The sequence below is a fragment of the Notolepis coatsorum genome, assembly GCF_963971535.1.
Source record: "Notolepis coatsorum genome assembly, chromosome: 11".
Taxonomy (NCBI): Eukaryota; Metazoa; Chordata; class Actinopteri; order Aulopiformes; family Paralepididae; genus Notolepis; species Notolepis coatsorum.
Window position 1 is genome coordinate 90392445 of NC_140175.1, and position 19074 is coordinate 90411518.

The 19074-nt window shown below is 45.5% G+C and overlaps 1 protein-coding gene across 1 annotated transcript in view; it reads right to left on the minus strand.

Annotated features, from left to right (window-relative positions):
• The window catches only part of prag1 (PEAK1 related, kinase-activating pseudokinase 1), a 30437-nt gene that overhangs the window by 4658 nt on the left and 6705 nt on the right, over positions 1-19074 (minus strand). Inside the window, 2 exon segments of the mRNA XM_084325291.1 lie at positions 1463-2235; positions 4565-4710. Coding sequence (XP_084181417.1) covers positions 1463-2235; positions 4565-4710 — 919 coding nt within the window.

Below are 19074 nucleotides of genomic sequence, written 5' to 3' on the forward strand. Positions count from 1 at the left end.
AGAGAGAGAGAGAGATGGCTTACTACAGCCATTGTGCACCTTTTTATTGTTATACAGGAGGAAATATGACCTTGATGGACAAGCTTGAGAGAGTGGTCGGCTCTGAGGAGAGAGAGAGAGATAGAGAGAGAGAGAGAGAGAAACAGAGCGAGAGAGAGGACAAGCTTGAGAGAGTGGTCGGCTCTGAGGAGAGAGAGACAGAGAGAGAGCGCAAGCGCGATCTTCTAGATTATAAACGCACCTCTTCTCACGGCAATTAGGAGCAAAGTGCACACACACACACACACACACACACCCCACGCTTGTTTGGAATTCCAGAGAGTGTTGTTTAGTGTGTTTGCCCCTCATCCCTCAGTCCGTTTTGTTTGGTCTCCCACACTCAGCAGTACAGTACAAACACCAGGTCGTCCTCGGTGCAACCGTCTGATATCAAAGCGCATTAGCAGCAGAGGCTACTCTGAGGTCATACTTTGAAACAAGCTAGCAGAGAGAACCCCACAAAAGGACCACATTGCCAAGAAATATATTGAATATCTCAACAACACTAGATATTGCTTGAGATATAGACTGTGTATATCGTTTATGGATGAACGAGAGGACTTTCGCATTTCTTTGGTGCTCCTATAGCAAGCAGGTACACGTCAAAACAAACGGCGTCATATAATGTGTTTCCTATTGCTAGGTTTTTAGTGAGTTTTTCCTTACCATCACGTGGGGTATGTCTGGGAGTGTTGCATACATTTTTATCTTTTTTTTCTTATCCCCCCCCCCCCCCTTCCGATTTTTCTCCCATCCCACTGTTAGTCGTTATGCCAATTCCCAACCCCCTTCCTGGTTGTTGCGCACCCCCCCTACTGTTGGTCCGAGAGGCCGGAGACTATCACATGTTTTCCTCCGACACATGCGCCAGCCAGCCTGGCAGCTCAGATTCTCACCGGGAGAGTGTAACGTGTGGAAGGTCACACTACCTCCCTCCAGATCCTACCTCTGGGAGTGTTGCATTAATTTAATACCTTTATTAAAAAAAAATTATCTTAAATTTCCTGGTGTTTTTGTCTTTGTTCTTGATTTATTGTGATGTTTCTTCTTGACTTGTTGTGTGTTGTCGGGCCTTACAAATAAATTTGATTTGATTTATGATTTGATTCTATAAAATCAAATTTGTAAATGGTCAAATGGTAAATGGCTGCATTTATATAACAGCTTTTATCCAAAGCGCTTTACAATTTGTTCCTCACATTTTACCCACTCACTCACACACTCACACACCGACGGCGGAGGCGACCATGCGAGGTGCCAACCTGCTCATCGGGAGCAAATGAGGGTTTAAGTGTCTCGCTCGAGGACACATCGACACGCTGCCCGGGAGTGAGCGGGAATCAAACTGGGATTACCAGACAACTGCTCTACCTCCCGAGCCACTGTCGCTCCAGTGGGGCATCTAGAGGGTGCGCTTGATTACCTTGACGGCGTAGGCGTTGCTGGGGTCGGAGGCGCAGGCCGCGGCGTAGTACACGGCGTCCCCGGCGCTGCAGCTGGGCCGGTTGCAGGTGAGCTTGAACAGGGACCAGTTGCTCTCGTCGAACCTCAGCGGGTTCCTCTGCGAGCGGGTGAAGTGGTCCTCGCACTTCAGCGCCAGCCGCCGCAGGGACTCGGCGTACAGGCCCCCCAGCTTGGAGTAGACCCCCTCCCGGCTGTCCATGTTGCTCAGCAGGGCCTGGAGCTGCAGGCCCCCCGACCCGGACGGCGCCAAGGGCATGCTGAGCTGCGGGGAGGAGGAGCAGGCGACGCTCCCGCGGCAGTGGACCCCCAGGCGCCCCCCCCCGAGGCGGGCCTTCAGCGGGTCGTCCAGGGTCCGGGAGCGCGCGGGGCGGCCCGGCGGGGGGGCGTGGCAGCGCTCCAGAGACTCGCTGGAGGAGGAGATGGGCCGCGGGTCCGCGGGGCTGGACGGTAAACTGGACCGGGAACCCGTGTCGCCGCCGGGGCGGCACACGTTGCTCTCGGAGCCGGTGAACGGGAGGCGGGGGTAGGCGCGGACGAAGGGCTTCCCGTTGGCGTTGTCGGGCGCGGACAGGGTGCGGTTCACCATCTTCTTCTCCGGCAGGGGGGGCGGTTGGGTCTGGTTGCTGAGGCTGTTGCTCGGGAACTGTTCTGGGCGAGGTGAGCCGGGCGTGGAGGTCATGGGGCTTCTGGGGAACGGCGACGAGCAAGTCATCCGTGTTGCATCCTGGGAACCTGAACATAAGAGCCAACACGTCAGCCAACGGAAAACTGAAAAACTCAACTTTTTTCTTTGACAAATTGATTTTCAGAAACAAACTTCTAACATACAGACATACAATACTAATATTTGATAAAAAAAACAAAAGAAAAACAGTAGAATATCTATGGAAAACAGAAGAAACAAGCTCAAACATACAGCAACGTTCCGAAAAACAATCTAGCGAGGAACGCCGGTGGAAGTCGCAAGTGCAATCCGAGCAGCGGACCACAAACAGGATTAGCCGCACGGCCAGCGTGGGTTCATTGAAGGTTCATAAAGACACGATACACAGTGAACAATGTGCAGCGCGAGAGACGGAGTGAGAGAGTGAGACGAGAGGCGAGACGAGGCTGATTGACAGACACAGATACAGAGAGCAACAGTCACCGGTGGTTACTGGTTAACCAGGCACCGCCTCGGGCGCCTCCGTCCATTCATACAGCGCCTGCTCTGTGACTCAGTGTCCCCGAGACTCCGTTTCCCATAAACCAACAGCAGAAACAGACATCCTCTCCCTACCTATTGGCTAGCCATTATCAGTACAAAACACATACCTCGAGAGAGAGAGTCAAAAGAGCCTTGGAGGGGTTAAGTGTGGGTTTAACGGGTAGACCCCACAAACACACACAGGTCCTGTGTCCGAGGTGACGCTCAAAAACATCTTCCGTCCTATCGTGACAAGATTGCGAATTCGAAAGACCAAAGAGCTGAAACTTGACATCGGCCCAGACGAGAGAGATACCGAGATAATTGTGTGGCGTGGCCTAAAATGACTGCTTTCACGGAGGGAAAACCGTAAAAAAAGAAAAAAGTACGACTCCATAGGGAGAGAAGCCCAGGCCCCCTCGTTATCAGAGTCCATAATTATGTCTTCAAACAACACTTCCCAGGAAGTTGCAGCAATTAAAGGCGTCTAAGGGCCGCAGAGATAAAAAAGAAAGAAACGAGACTTGCAACTGGATGGATGATGACGCCAAAGCTGAAGAGCAGTGCGTCAAGACGGAGTCACGTTCCTCGACCTGACGTTTACTTCTGCGGCTCTTACTTCCCAAAACCTCAGCTCGGATCGTGTCAAAACAAAACCAAAGCGAGGTACCGGTATATATAACAGACGTGGTCAACGGACGTGGGCGAAGAAAGAGGAAGCGAGAGGACTTCTGCTGTTCTAAAACCGCCACAGTTAATTTCATATTCACATCCCTCTTCCTCAGTTTCGCTGCAGACAGACGCTTCCTCCTGCCACACGGCTAAACATCACCGAGCGACATTTGAAAGGGCAACAACAAAAAAGACTTTCCCAAACACGCTGAGCCGTTACTGCCAGGGTTTTCTCCTCGTTTCCACGTAGACACTTGTTGTGACAGGTACACGTTCTTCTGAATAAATAAGTAGTCTGCCGCATTAACTGTTACAAGTCACTGACAAGACCGTGGGTTCCCACAGACATTGCTAAATGAAATTCAAGGACTTTCAAGTACTTTTCTAAGCACTGTTTTCCATTTTAAAAGGGCATTTAAACGGATACAATTCACTTTTAAATGCTGTTTTTGATTGAAAAAAAAATCGGATCCAATATTTATGGTTTAAAAAAAACAATTTCTGACAATTAGTTACACTTTAGATAAAAAAGTTATATTTCTTGATTCAGAACTATTTTATCATGGATGAACAAAACTTTCAATGCGAATGGTTGATTTGAATTTCAAGGACTTTTTAAGCACCTTGTTAAAAATGGGCTGTTTTCAAGGAATTCCAGGTCTTGACTTTTTTTGGACAAAGATCAAGCACTTTAAGCACTTCAAGGACCTTGTGCGAACCCTGAAGACCGTGTAGAGGCCGACTTTACTCTTTATATCTCTCATATTTTTATATTATTCAGAGTTAATTATATTGTTTAAACTGTTTCTCTTTCTCTTATTTTTATATTCAGATAAAAACGTTTGTCTATATTTATATGTTTCTACTATTACCCTGCCCATACCTGTACCTCCCCCAGCCGGCTACCCCCTCCCCCATGCTGCTATATGACACCTGCATTTCCCCAAGGGGATCAATAAAATAATTATCTTATCTTATCTTTAACCTCACAGCTGTGCTACTCACCAGTATTAGACAGCGCCCACTGCCCACAGGTGTTGACGAGCCCTAAGCTCGCCGAGCCACACCCTTTTCGTGGCTTCTACTCATTAGGCTTCATTACACACAGACCAGGGACACCACCCAGGCGTCCCCACACACAACTCAAGCCTCTCATGGAATGACTATAAGCTAATCTAGCACATCTAGGTTTTCAGTACTCACCGGTGTCAGCAGTCAGGCTGTCAGTCGAGGCAGTGGGTAGACTGGCACTGCCCAGTCCCCGTAGAGACTGGGTGAGGCTCTCTACTGACCCCTGTGGGCTGCAGCGGTCCAACTCCATGTTGCTGCCACTCATCCTACCGCACACCCTGCAAGAGGAAAGAAAGCAGTTAAAGCTTGTTTTCTCCCTAGACTCAGTGCGAGACAAACAATTCACACATGTATTCTATTCTAATCTGTCTAAAGTGGTTCACTGTGCCTTTGTCTTTTTCAGTGTGTGTGCGTGTGTGTGACGTGTGTGTGTGTGTGTGTGTGTGTGTGTGTGTGATAACGATGAGTCGTATATCTGCTTCCTATTAACACCATAAAGAGGAAGAGGTACCAGACGGTAAAGAATATAAAACAAAACACTGACGTAACCAACCAAGTTGACAAGACAGCAATATGTCATTCTACAGTAAAAACCCAATCAAACTGCACTTAACCTTTCAGCAACAAAAAGCATCTCTTCTCCAAAGGATAACATTAGGAAAATGGTTTTGGCATGTACCCCGAGTTAGTCGGTTAGCCAGCCAGACAGAGAGTCAGTTAGTCGGTTAGCCAGCCAGACAGAGAGTCAGTTAGTCGGTTAGCCAGCCAGACAGAGAGTCAGTTAGTCGGTTAGCCAGCCAGACAGAGAGTCAGTTAGTCGGTTAGCCAGCCAGACAGAGTGTCAGTTAGTCGGTTAGCCAGCCAGATAGAGAGTCAGTTAGTCGGTTAGCCAGCCAGACATATAGTCAGTTAGTCGGTTAGCCAGCCAGACAGAGTGTCAGTTAGTCGGTTAGCCAGCCAGATAGAGAGTCAGTTAGTCGGTTAGCCAGCCAGACATTATAGTCAGTTAGTCGGTTAGCCAGCCAGACAGAGTGTCAGTTAGTCGGTTAGCCAGCCAGATAGAGAGTCAGTTAGTCGCCAGCGAGACGGAGAGTCAGTTTGTCACTTAGCCAGCCAGACAGAGAGTCGACAGAGCAACACACAAACACAATCTATAGGCAGCCATCTCTTTAAAACACATCAACAGTCAAAATCTTCTCAGTAGTATCATATTACAGAACTGGTCTAGCAAGTTTCCCGCAGTCAGTCAGTCAGTCAACAAGTGAGAAGGTAGGCAGACAGAAAGAAGAAGGTTTAGGTTGAGGCAGCTACTGTCAACAGTCTCCACAGCATCACATTAAGAGAACTGGTCTGGCATGTGCAGTTGTATCAGCAGGCGGTTTCGCTGCAGGCTCGGCGTCTATTTTTGTTTACGGCCTCTGTCTGTACAAGCACAGCCACTCACTTCCCCCTTGATGTAGATCGAAGCACAACCTGGCTCTAATAAGCGCCTGTGCGAGGCCGCTTGTTTGTTTGACTCCTGCATGAAAGAGCGACTGTGAAGTGGGTTCACTTCCTCTGCGGAGAGGCGCCGCGCATCCCACCTTATTCACTGTTGGGAATGTACTTTATGTGGTGGGACTATTACAAACGTCATGTGGGATGACAGTATGCAGACATTATGTTGGTATTCAGAGTTGATTACATTGTTTACACTGTTTATAGGCTATGATGCCCGAATTTCCCCATGGGGATCAATAAAATAATATCTTATCTTATCTTATTAAAGAACTAGCACTGCTATTTTGATACGAGAAAAAATATACATGATTAAATTATTTTAGCGATCTTCCGGAAAAAAACATGACACAATTTAAAAATCCAGCAGATTAGCAGATTTTTTGCTTGTGATCCATTTCTTCTTATCAAGCTGGCGGAAGGAGGTTTTCGTCCTCATCAGATAAGCAGGGAATGCTTCCATCTCCTGTTTGCCCCGGCTGCCATAACTGCCCCTAACGCTCCCGACGAGAAGGGCCCCGGCCTCCCTCGGGTATTTTTCTAATCAAGGGGACCAATTAGGCAGAGTGACAGCCATTCAGACGCCTCATTATGCCAGCTAAATGGTTCAGAGGCACACAGCTCCCTCCTTCACCTTCCATCTCTCTCCCCCTCTCCCTCTCTCTTTATCTTCTCTTCCTTCATCCCTTCATCCGTTGAACGACTGGCTCTATCTATTTATCTGCCGGCCCCTGACTTCAACCCCCGCCGTAAATCAGCCAAGCAAAACGGATGAAGTAGAGGAGAGGAGAGTAGAGGGAGAGGAAAGGGAGAGGAGAAGAGAGGAGAGTAGAGGGAGAGGAAAGGGAGAGGAGAAGAGAGGAGAGGGAGAGGAAAGGGAGAGGAAAGGGAGAGGAGAGTAGAGGGAGAGGAAAGGTAGAGGAGAAGAGAGGAGAGTAGAGGGAGAGGAAAGGGAGAGGAGAAGAGAGGAGAGTAGAGGGAGAGGAAAGGGAGAGGAGAAGAGAGGAGAGGGAGAGGAAAGGGAGAGGAAAGGGAGAGGAGAGTAGAGGGAGAGGAAAGGGAGAGGGGAAGAGAGGAGAGTAGAGGGAGAGGAAAGGGAGAGGAGAAGAGAGGAGAGGGAGAGGAAAGGGAGAGGAAAGGGAGAGGAGAGTAGAGGGAGAGGAAAGGGAGAGGGGAAGAGAGGAGAGTAGAGGGAGAGGAAAGGGAGAGGGGAAGAGAGGAGAGTAGAAGGAGAGGAAAGGGAGAGGAGAAGAGAGGAGAGGGAGAGGAAAGGGAGAGGAAAGGGAGAGGGGAAGAGACGAGAGGAGACGAGAGGAAAGGGAGAGGGGAAGAGAGGAGAGTAGAGGGAGAGGAAAGGGAGAGGGGAAGAGAGGAGAGTAGAGGGAGAGGAAAGGGAGAGGAGAAGAGAGGAGAGGAGAGGGAGAGGAAAGGGAGAGGAGAAGAGAGGAGAGGAGAGGGAGAGGAAAGGGAGAGGAAAGGGAGAGGGGAAGAGAGGAGAGTAGAGGGAGAGGAAAGGGAGAGGGGAAGAGAGGAGAGTAGAGGGAGAGGAAAGGGAGAGGGGAAGAGAGGAGAGGAGGGAGAGGGGAAGAGAGGAGAGGAGAGGGAGAGGAAAGGGAGAGGAGAAGAGAGGAGAGGAGAGGGAGAGGGGAAGAGAGGAGAGGAGAGGGAGAGGAAAGGGAGAGGGGAAGAGAGGAGAGGAGAGTAGAGGGAGAGGAAAGGGAGAGGAGAGGAGAGGAGAGGAGAGGGAGAGGAAAGGGAGAGGGGAAGAGAGGAGAGGGAGAGGAAAGGGAGAGGGGAAGAGAAGAGAGGAGAGTAGAGGGAGAGGAAAGGGAGAGGAAAGGGAGGAGAGTAGAGGGAGAGGAAAGGGAGAGGAAAGGGAGAGGGGAAGAGAGGAGAGGAGAGGGAGAGGAAAGGGAGAGGAGAAGAGAGGAGAGGAAAGGGAGAGGGGAAGAGAGGAGAGTAGAGGGAGAGGAAAGGGAGAGGAAATGGAGAGGAAAGGGAGGAGAGTAGAGGGAGAGGAAAGGGAGAGGGGAAGAGAGGAGAGGAGAGGGAGAGGGGAAGAGAGGAGAGGAGACGAGAGGAAAGGGAGAGGAGAGGAGTAGAGGGAGAGGAAAGGGAGAGGGGAAGAGAGGAGAGGAGAGGGAGAGGGGAAGAGAGGAGAGGAGACGAGAGGAAAGGGAGAGGAGAGGAGTAGAGGGAGAGGAAAGGGAGAGGGGAAGAGAGGAGAGTAGAGGGAGAGGAAAGGGAGAGGAGAGTAGAGGAAAGGGAGAGGAAAGGGAGATGAGGGGAGAGGAGAATGAGAGGATAAGGAGAAGAGAAGGATATTAGAGGAGAGGGGAGGAGACAAGGGGAGAGGAGAAGGAGAGGAGATGAGAGGGAGAGGAAAGGAGAGGAGGGGAGAGGAGAGGAGAGGAGAGAGGGGGGAGTGTGGTCTGTATGGGCAGCTAGCTAAAGGACCCACTATCGTTTACACACAAACAAAGAGCCTGCAATGAAAGGCAGTGGAAATGCTGAGGCGGTGGGAAACAGTAATAGGCACGGGGACTGTGTGGTTTTGTGTGTGTGTGTGGTTGTGTGTGTGTGCATGCGTGTGTGTGTGAGTGTGTGCGCGTGTGAGACAGAGAGAGAGCCAGCGCGCGTCTCGAGACCTAGATCTCCTCTCTGAGATCATTTGTATTCTAAACAGTGGATTTCTCTTCCTTTCCCCCCTCAGTGAAGGAATGTGATAATCACTGCTGCTCATACAGGGCCGGTGGAAGGATGAGCATGGCTGACCTCTGAACAAGGGCATGCAAAAAAAAACTAATAAATAAACACCGTAGAGTAGGCCTAGGCTATGTTTCCATTATGACAAGGACACACAATGGAAATCTAACAGCCATGCTGAATTTTGAAACCCATACAATATATATGTATTCTTACTGTACAGTATATCAAGTTTCAAGTTTCAAGTTTCTTTAATAGTTGTCATACAGAAGTACAGAATACTTTCATACAAAATGCTTCTTACTGTTACGCTCCAGAGACTGTGCTAGACAAGATAGTATCAAATAACATAGTATAGCATGTAATTTAGAAGAAGAAAATGAGGTCACAGTGTTCGGTATAGACATATGTACAATGTTCTGAGTTACCATATAATATACAATACTATGCAGTGTACTAATGTACAGTACAATATAGTGCAAAGCAGAAATGGGATGAGGTACAATTTAGGTACAATTTACAGTAAGGTGTACGAGTTGTAGTGCAATCCTTCATCAATAAATATAAAGTGTGGGGAGTGGGTGCTACAGTGTGTTTGTTTAAAGTGGGTGTGTGCTATAAAGTGTGTGGAGTGGGTGCTACAGTGTGTTTGTTTAAAGTGAGTGTGTGCGTGTGGATGTGTGTGCTATGTGCGTTTGGTGGTTGTTGTTGTGTAGTGTTCATTGTTCGTTTAGCAGCCTGATGGCCTGGGGATAGAAGCTTCTTCTGAGTCTTTCTGTGCTCGCCTTGAGACTCCGGTATCGCTTGCCTGACCGCAGCAGTTCAAAGAGGCAGTTGTTCGGGTGACTGGAGTCTTTAATGATTCTCTTAGCCTTGCCCTTGCAACGCTTGTTGTAAATGTTCTGGAGGGTGGGGAGCCCCCCTCCAATTGTGCGTTCGGCTGAACGTGTCACTCTTTGTAGTCTGCTTCGGTCTTGTGCAGTGCTATTCCCAAACCAGGAGGTGATGTTGCCTATCTATCCATCTATCTATCTATCCATATCTATCCATATCTGTCTGTACATACCTGCATATAACCTTTTTTCTTTTTACACATTTGTAGATACTATATCTATATCTGTACATATCCTTTACCTACTCTTACTAGTTACACTGCTGGCTAGTATGACTTACTACCATAGTGTCTCTATATGTGTATCACTGTACATATTAATACTACAACTCTGTACATACATCTGATTAGCACTATTACCCAGTAGTACTAATTTATATATTTTATACCCAGTTTAATCACCTGTACTACATTCATTGTATATTACTATCGTACTGTTACATTTGCACTCTGGTTGGATGCCAAACTTATTTTCGTTGTACTGTACTACTTGTGCTGTATAATGACAACAAATTTGAATCTAATCTAATTATGGTTGGAAATGTTGGTGAAGTCACAACATTAAAAAGGTCATACTTGATGTGTAGGCCATGGTTGGAGTATGGACGCCATGTTGTAGCCACTTTATCATGAGCCAACTGGCACTTCCAGAACTCTTTTTGAAACCTCGCTGTCCAAACTCTGGTATTAAATGGCTCTGGTCATACTGATCTGCACTGTGGTCCTTGGCGCGTCTCGCATTAGTCTAAACAGTCATTAATCAAAAACCCTACAGTGCTGTCTTTCGTCGAGCACAGATAATACCGATTCCTCGGCCTGAAATGTCACTGGCAGAATTGAGATTTCAACCACAAACACTGCGATCCTCCGAGCGAAGCCGCTTTGGACAGGGTCTACATTCAGACACGTCTCCCGTTGGAGACGGGGGGGTAAGCGGAGCCGGACGTAACCGCGGCAACTGACACTAAACCCAGATTTAGAATGTAAACAAGTACGCTAAGGAGCACATTGAATCTGTTGACACACATGTTATCATGACACGGGCACGGTATTTATAAAGCAGTGGGCAGGGGGGAGGACTGAAGCTACGGCCAGCTAGCTACAGATGGTGCTGTTACAGTGTAAGCGGAAGGTCCCTGGGCTCGGCCACAGTGGTGGTGGATCAAGTTGCCCCACAATATGTCGGTTTCACTTCCTGACTCACACATGGGGGGCCTCTTTTATTGGGGGAATCTACATGGTTAGGGGCCGGACACACGCCACGCTTTTCTTTGCACCCTCGAATCCATTGTTGTCAATGTGGACGCGCAGGGAGGCGCACTCAAAAGCGAGAGCTGTGACGGCACACGCTAAGAGCAGTGCCTTGTTCTCAGGGTGCGACGGCTGCGTCCCTGAAAATAAACATACTAGTTCAACCTTTGGAAGCAACGTGCACCGCATTTCCTGTGACGAGGAACCGACCGACCGCAGTCGGCAGATAGACAGGGTTCCCACAGACATTGCTAAATGAAATTTAAGGACTTTTAAGTAATTTTCCAAGCACTATTTTTCATTTTCAAGGATGTCAAGCAGGAGACAGTGACTCGTCAGACTTTATTAAAACAGAACCCAAAAAAAAAACGATTTCTTGATTCAGAACAATTTGATCATGGATGAACAAAACATTCAATTGCCAATGGTTGATTTGAATTTCAATGACTTTTTAAGCACCTTGTTAAACAATTAGCTGTTTTCAAAAAATTCCAGGCCTTGACTTTTTTTTATAAATTCTTTTAAAGCACTTTAAGCACTTCAATGACCTTGTGCGAACCCTGTATCTGTCTGACGGTATTTTATTAAACACCTGATAGAAGATGAGCTCCGGACTGGGGATTTCAAACGATGGTATTCGCTGTATATTTGTTCCCACAAATGGCATCTCCCCCCCGCTTCCTATCCACATCTAAAATGAAGGCAATAAAAAATTGGAATCTGAATATATACTAAGAGTAAATGTAAAAGAGTAAGAGTAAAAGTAAACAGTATACAGGTGCAGTAATACACAAGGTAAGGTACCCTAACTGGCATGATATACATCATACGTTGTTAGGGCTGTACCGAATGCTTCGAAGCTTCGATCATAATGTTGACATTCGAATTCTAAATCAACATTCGAATTTTAAATTTTAAATACATTTTTTTTGTGTGTGTCTATTCAATCTGTTTAAACCAATTGGGGTTTTCTTCACAGTTGCAGATAAAGTTTAGGCTACACTAATATTATAATATTATACTATAAGACGTCACCATCACTTTCATACCAACCGTGCCCTTATTGGATTATTTATGTTGACGAAACTGATGAGTTATATTCATTAAAGAAAGTTGATTTAATAAAGGAAAAATACTAATTTAATCAGATTAATTACTTTATTCAAATTGAGGATTCGGTTAAAAAAAAAAAAATAATAATTTAATAAAGAATTTAAAATTTGTATAAAAAAATTATAAAAAATGTATAGACATTCGAAGCTTCGTTCGAATACTTCAATCGAAGCTTTGAATGTTAAAAAATGACATTCGGTACAGCCCTATACGTTGTAGTAATTTTCAACGATAAGAATAGCTAAACTGTTATATGAAGATGTTAGATGTCAATGATATGGAAGCAGCTGGTCATGGTCGCTTAGCAACGTCAAACAAAACCTGGCTCCACGCCCTTGAAAGTTGGCACAAGAGTAGGCACCCAGCGCCCGCATGGCTAGGTGACAAACTAAACACATTCTGTACATGAGCGTATGCGTGCACGCGCACAGGCACAGGTCACAACCACTTCCTTGTCCTTTGGTGGTGAGAACTCCCAGCCTGTTAAATGAGAAGGACACTGTCCCTACAGGGCAACGTACTGATACCTGACTGATGATTTCCAGTCTATCTGGGTGATCACATGGAATTTCTGAATATTGGGGATGGAGATACACAATATGAATGATAAAAAGTAAATATTATTCTCAAAATAATTATTTATGAAATATTCTGAATACAGTATACAGTATGTTCATTACACGTGATTTGATTATTATCCATAGTCCATACCTAGTAGAGATATTGTGATATATATATAAATTATATATATATATTTGTCAAATATATATATTTGAATCCTTCTGAATATTATTGTGATTATGATTTCTTTCCTCATTGTCGCCCCGGGTCTAACCTTCCTCATCACTGCACGTCAAACATCAAACCCCACAGAGCGTCCTTTCTGTTTCAAGCAATTCAATGCAGTTCAAAATCTGCAGTACTGACGGCTAACATTGTATAAAAAGAAAACGTGACGGCGAGAATTGCTCTATAATCAACCTTAATTATACAATTAATACAAGAACGCTAGGCAGGTGGGATCAATGGATTACCGAGGACGTGATTCCCTCTGATTCAAGGTAGATCATAACCTCGGGGCCAGGCTGAAGCAATCAATGCAGACAGGAGAAGAGAGCGATCCCTGAGTGCTAGATTAAAATAATGTATCCTCACCCCACAAACTGATGTAGACCTTTCCACAGAAAATAGGGTTCTATAGCTGGATGCCTGCTGGTGGTGGTGTTGTTCAATCATTGACTGGCCTCTTACATGGCCTTGTGGAGCCACTACCGGCATCGAGTGGGATGTTTGGTGTCGTTGGTGAGACTAGATATATCTGTGGTGTCGTTGGTGAGACTAGATATATCTGTGGTGTCGTTGGTGAGACTAGATATTTCTGTGGTGTCGTTGGTGAGACTAGATATATCGGTGGTATCGTTGGTGAGACTAGATATTTCTGTGGTATCGTTGGTGAGACTAGATATTTCTGTGGTATCGTTGGTGAGACTAGATATTTCTGTGGTATCGTTGGTGAGACTAGATATATCTGTGGTATCGTTGGTGAGACTAGATATATCTGTGGTATCGTTGGTGAGACTAGATATTTTCTGTGGTATCGTTGGTGAGGCTAGATATATCTGTGGTATCGTTGTCTAACCAACGACACCACATATATATCTAGTCTCACTAATAGGGGTGCACCGATGTATCGGTCGGGTATCGGTATCGGCCGATAAGTGCCTTGTTGACTGCAATCGGCCTATCGGCCGATAAGCTCGAATGTGCCGATGGCAGTAGCCGATAAATATCCATCAATTTGTGTCGCGTCAAAAGGCAAAACGCGTCGCGACCTGCACAACGCCGCCCCCGGCCCCCATTCTTTCAACCTAAAAGTGCACTTTCTTCAACCTCGAAGTAAACAAATCACAGAACGGTAGCCAGTTAGTAGGTATCAACGTGAGCTCCCGGGATGGTAGCTAGTTAGCTAGCACCATCCAGGCATCAACGTGAGCTCCCGGAACGGTAGCTAGTTAGCTAGCACCATCCAGGCATCAACGTGAGCTCCCGGAACGGTAGCTAGTTAGCTAGCACCATCCAGGCATCAACGTGAGCTCCCGGTACGGTAGCTAGTTAGCTAGCACCATCCAGGCATCAACGTGAGCTCCCGGTACGGTAGCTAGTTAATTAGCACCATCCAGGCATCAACGTAGCTAGTTAGTTAATAACGTTATATAGTTAGTGTTACACGTTCAATATAACATCAGCATATTATTTACCCGAACACAGCAAGTAAGCAAGGCATTATTCCGTTCATAGCTCAGTTCCATTCCGTTGCTCATTCCGTACGCAACTACCCATTCTGCAATCTGTTAATAAAGTTTTCAACCAGACAAATGTATAGAAAGGCTTTGTTTTATTATAACATTTGTTGCAGTAAAATCATTATGTCTCATTTGGTCATGCTGTGGAGCGCTGGTCGGCGGGCCGGGCAGCTAAGGTATTAGCTACGTTAAGTTTGTTGTGCTCTCGAGTCGCAAGCAGATCAATGGCGGCATGCCAGAAAGTAGAAAATTAATAAACGCTTGCCGATTGGTGGTAAGAACAGCAGGCGGTGGGTGCTAGCGGTGTGGCGTAATTGGCCGAATCGACTGTCAATCAAAATGGTTCTATTGCATTGGCTGAGAGCTCTGGTTGAGAGAATAGTATCCATCTGCAGGCCGCCAGACGATACTGGGAGAGAAATAGTGCTACATGGCATGGTGGAATTAATACCATAAACATATTTCTTGATGTATCCTTTTTTTAAGTAAGTAAAGAGGCCTACAAATACAAACACACATACAAATATACAGTAGTTTCATTAAAAAAATAAATAAAATAAGAAAGAAAAAAAATAAAAGAAAAAAAATTACAAATACTTATATACAAATATACAAGTATCGGTATCGGTATCGGCCGATAGTGTTAGTTGAACAATCGGTATCGGTGGCCAATTTTCATATCGGTGCATCCCTACTCACCAACGATACCACAGATACAGGTGCAGCTCAATAAATTTAAATATCGTGGAAAAGTCTATATATTTCGCTGTATTGATGCAGTAATTTGTGCAAAAGGAGCCCCAACCAAGTACTGAGTGAACATACATGAACATACTTTTCAGAAGGCCGACATTTCTATATAATAATAATTAAAAAAATATTGGTCTTATGTAATATTCAAACTTTCTGAGATACTGAATTTTTGGCTTTCATGACCTGTAAGCCATAATCAGCCAAATTAAAACTTGAAATAATATATAACTTTTCCACGATATTCAAATTGATTGAGCTGCACCTGTATATCTAGTCTCACCAACGATACCACATATATATCTAGTCTCAGCAACGATACCACCGATATATCTAGTCTCACCAACGATACCACCGATATATCTAGTCTCACCAACGATACCACCGATATATCTAGTCTCACCAACGATACCACCGATATATCTAGTCTCACCAACGATACCACAGATATATCTAGTCTCACCAACGATACCACCGATATATCTAGTCTCACCAACGATACCACCGATATATCTAGTCTCACCAACGATACCACAGATATATCTAGTCTCACCACCAGTCTCGTTGGTGAGACAAATTTTTTGTGAGATTATTAAATACAGTACAACCTGCGATATCTGAACCAATGAACAACCACCAACGGTCTAAATAACAAGGAGAATGTGAATTAACATCAATGTGAATGTGATGATATGAATGTGAAGAAGAAAGAAAATCTATTGCATGCAAGTGAATGCATTTCAACTGCAAGTTAGACTGTACTGTGCATTTCTAGTCACTTGTTTCTTCAGATACCACAATCATGCATATATTAATTTCACCAGAGGGGTCAGAGCTCAGGGTCAGCCATGGAGCGGATCTGTGGCGCCATTGGAGCAGATAAGAGCTTCGGTGTCTTGCTCAAGGACATCGGCAAGGATGGACACTTTCGGCTGACATGGGAATCAGAACCTGTGACCTTTCGGTTTTGTGAGACCCGGGTCACCTTTCACACACGAGTGCGTTTATACCTGCAGGTTTCACACACTAGGCGTTTTAATGTAATTTGGCATTTCGGAAATGTTGTGTTTACTAAAGGACGTCTATGCTTCCATCTCCCTCTCCTCCTCGTCAAGGGTGCCCACTTCTGCCCCGTCTTCACAGTGAATTCAGATGAACCCAATCATACGATTACAAATAGAGTGGGCGGCCGCGCTGGATCCAGGCCACATTGAGAGCACCAAAGCCTCTGGGTTGATAGATAAAGAAAGAGAGGTTGACTAATATCCATAATCCATCATCACACCATTGCAAGCCACAAGGACACAACCTTACTCCAGAACATAACCCTTCTGAGCAACAAACCTAGACCATGAATCCATTGTTCAAGTTCTATATAAACACTCTACATACATAAGGTTTATAATATATATGGCGGCCAACCACAATATCAGAACGACTAACGTAAAAAAGGCTCGCCACAAATAGATTCCCCGGACGGATGAACAAGCGGATGAACAAAATAAAATAAACATTGAAAAGTACTTATTGCGTGACACGCACACACTCATTACTTGAGCCCTTTGCCCACGTAGGCATCTGCCACCACCACGGATAACCTAAGCTACACCAGATGCCTCCCTCCTACTGGATAGATAAGATGAGTTCTCTGCTTGAGGGAGTCGTCAAGCTCTGTGGTGGAGTTGGGAAAGGACTCTGACGCAGTGACTTTCTAGACAGCTGGTGTTGCAACGTGCAACACAGCGCAGACAGACCGCCGCGGTCCAGGACGGAGAAGAATGACACCTATTGTTCCAACAGGAGTCTTATCGTAGGCTATAGACAGTCACACAATAAACCATGGCTTTGAAGCCAAGGGGATATTAATGTTCAACAGGATTCAACGTTTATCTATAATGTCCCAACTGTGCCATATTATCTATTCCTCTGACCCCCCCCCATCGTCCTCATCCTCTCCCCTCCATCTCTCTCTCTCTTTGTACTTTCTCTTAGGGTCGGCTGGGCGATATGGAAGAACTTAAAGGAACACGCCAACTTTTTGGGAAATTTGCTTATAAGCCCCGTTTTTCAAAAAACAACATGGCTTATAAGCAGTGGTTCGGCAAAAAATATAGTAATAGAGTATATCTGCTTAGAACATTTAAATGTCAAAAAGAATTTCCCCCATGTGGTAAATACACAGGTAAATGTTGACAGGAACGTTTTGGAGTTGTATTTGGAGTGTATTTCGTGACTGTTGGGAACTAGGCTACACTGGCACACCTACTTCCAGTGAATGCCGCTAAGCTAGGCTAACGGTGCGGCTGTTCCCTAAGCCTAATGCATGCACAGAGAAGAAAAGGGTATGTATCTGCTTGTCTAACTCCAGGGTAGATGGCAAATAAGCGAATTTCCCAAAAAGTTGGCGTGTTCCTTTAACATTGTGATAATTGAACACCTCAGACGAAGAACCATATTACACCTATTTTTTTTGAGGACACCGTCCTTTTCGGACCTTATTATCTAAAGATGGAGTGTTGAGTGAGTTCATTCATAAAGACAATAGAGGTTGAGCAGGAGGCTGCTTTCAGGTGATGTATCACACTCACTGTGCCAAGTGATTCAGGTTGACTTTACAACAGCAAATAAATACACAAGCTGGTTTCAAAATGGACTTATATGGGTCTTCATCTGTAGGGCTCAATAGAGTATTACAGCACCTGAGTGTGAAATCACACAATCCAATTGATATATCCATGACATTGAACTGCATGGTAATGTCAAGTATAAACCAAAGCCCTTTATTTATACTCCCTCCAATATTTAAGTTCTCGTTTTGTGAAAAGATTCAACTTAATACATAGACTACTTGTTATTCATTCAGACAACACGATATCATCATTCTATCATGTTATGACCCTGTCAAAAGACCATGATAATATTGAACTACTGCCCAGCTCTACTTTGGCTCACTCTATCATCCTACTCACCCCTAGCCCTCTCTCTCTCTCTCTCTCTCTCTCTCTCTCTCTCTCTCTCTCTCACTCTCTCTCTCCTCTCTCTCTCTCCATCTCCCTCTCTCTCTCTCCTCTCTCTCATATCTCTCTCTCTCTCTCTCTCTCTCTCTCTCTCTCTCTCCATCTCCCTCTCTCTCTCTCTCTCTCTCTCTCTCTCTCTCTCTCTCTCTCTCTCTCTCTCTCTCTCTCTCTCTCTCTCTCTCTTCTCTCTCTCGGGGCTATGCAGCCTCAGTACTCAGAGCACGTAGAGGGAAGGGGCGAGAGAGGTAGCATGCTGTTCCATGCAGCAGCAGCTCCACACACTGCTGCTGCTGCTGCCAGTAGAGCTGTAAGTATTGGCTTGTCAAGGTCCATAATAGTCAAAGCTCCCAGGATCCTGAATCAAACCAGCGCTCTGTTCTGTTCTGGAAGCTTGAAATTCACAACAATTAGTTAGTTCTACCATATGTAACGCCATTGTGTATGGTGTTGGCTCTTTATTCAGAGAGAGAGAGAGAGAGAGAGAGAGAGAGAGAGAGAGAGAGAGAGAGAGAGAGAGAGAGAGAGAGAGAGAGAGAGAGAGAGAGAGAGAGAGAGAGAGAGAGAGAGAGAGAGAGAGAGAGAGATGAGAGAGAGAGGATGAGAACTCATGTCCCCTCGATGTACTTCACTAATGTACTATTCTTGGACCAAGAGGACAGTACAGAGAGATGGAAGAGAGTAAGATGGAAGAGAGAAAGTAGGAGATAGGAATAGACGAGAGGAGAGAGCAAGATAGTATGAGAGTGAGATATTGAGTGAAAGAAAGAAAGAAAGAGAGGTTGACTAATATCCATCCATCATCACACCATTGCAAGCCACAAGGACACAACCACTCCAGAACCTAACCCTTCTGAGCAACAAACCTAGACCATGAATCCATTGTTCATGATCTATAAACACTCTACATACATAAGATGATTTATATATATTATGGCAGCCAACCACAATATCAGAAAGACTAACGTAAAAGGCTCGCCACAAATAGATTCCCCGGACGGATGAACAAGCGGATGAACAAAATAAAAGAAACATTGAAAAAGTACTTATTGCGTTGCGCACACACTCATTACTTGTTGAGCCCTTCGCCCACTTAAGGCATCTGCCGCCACCACG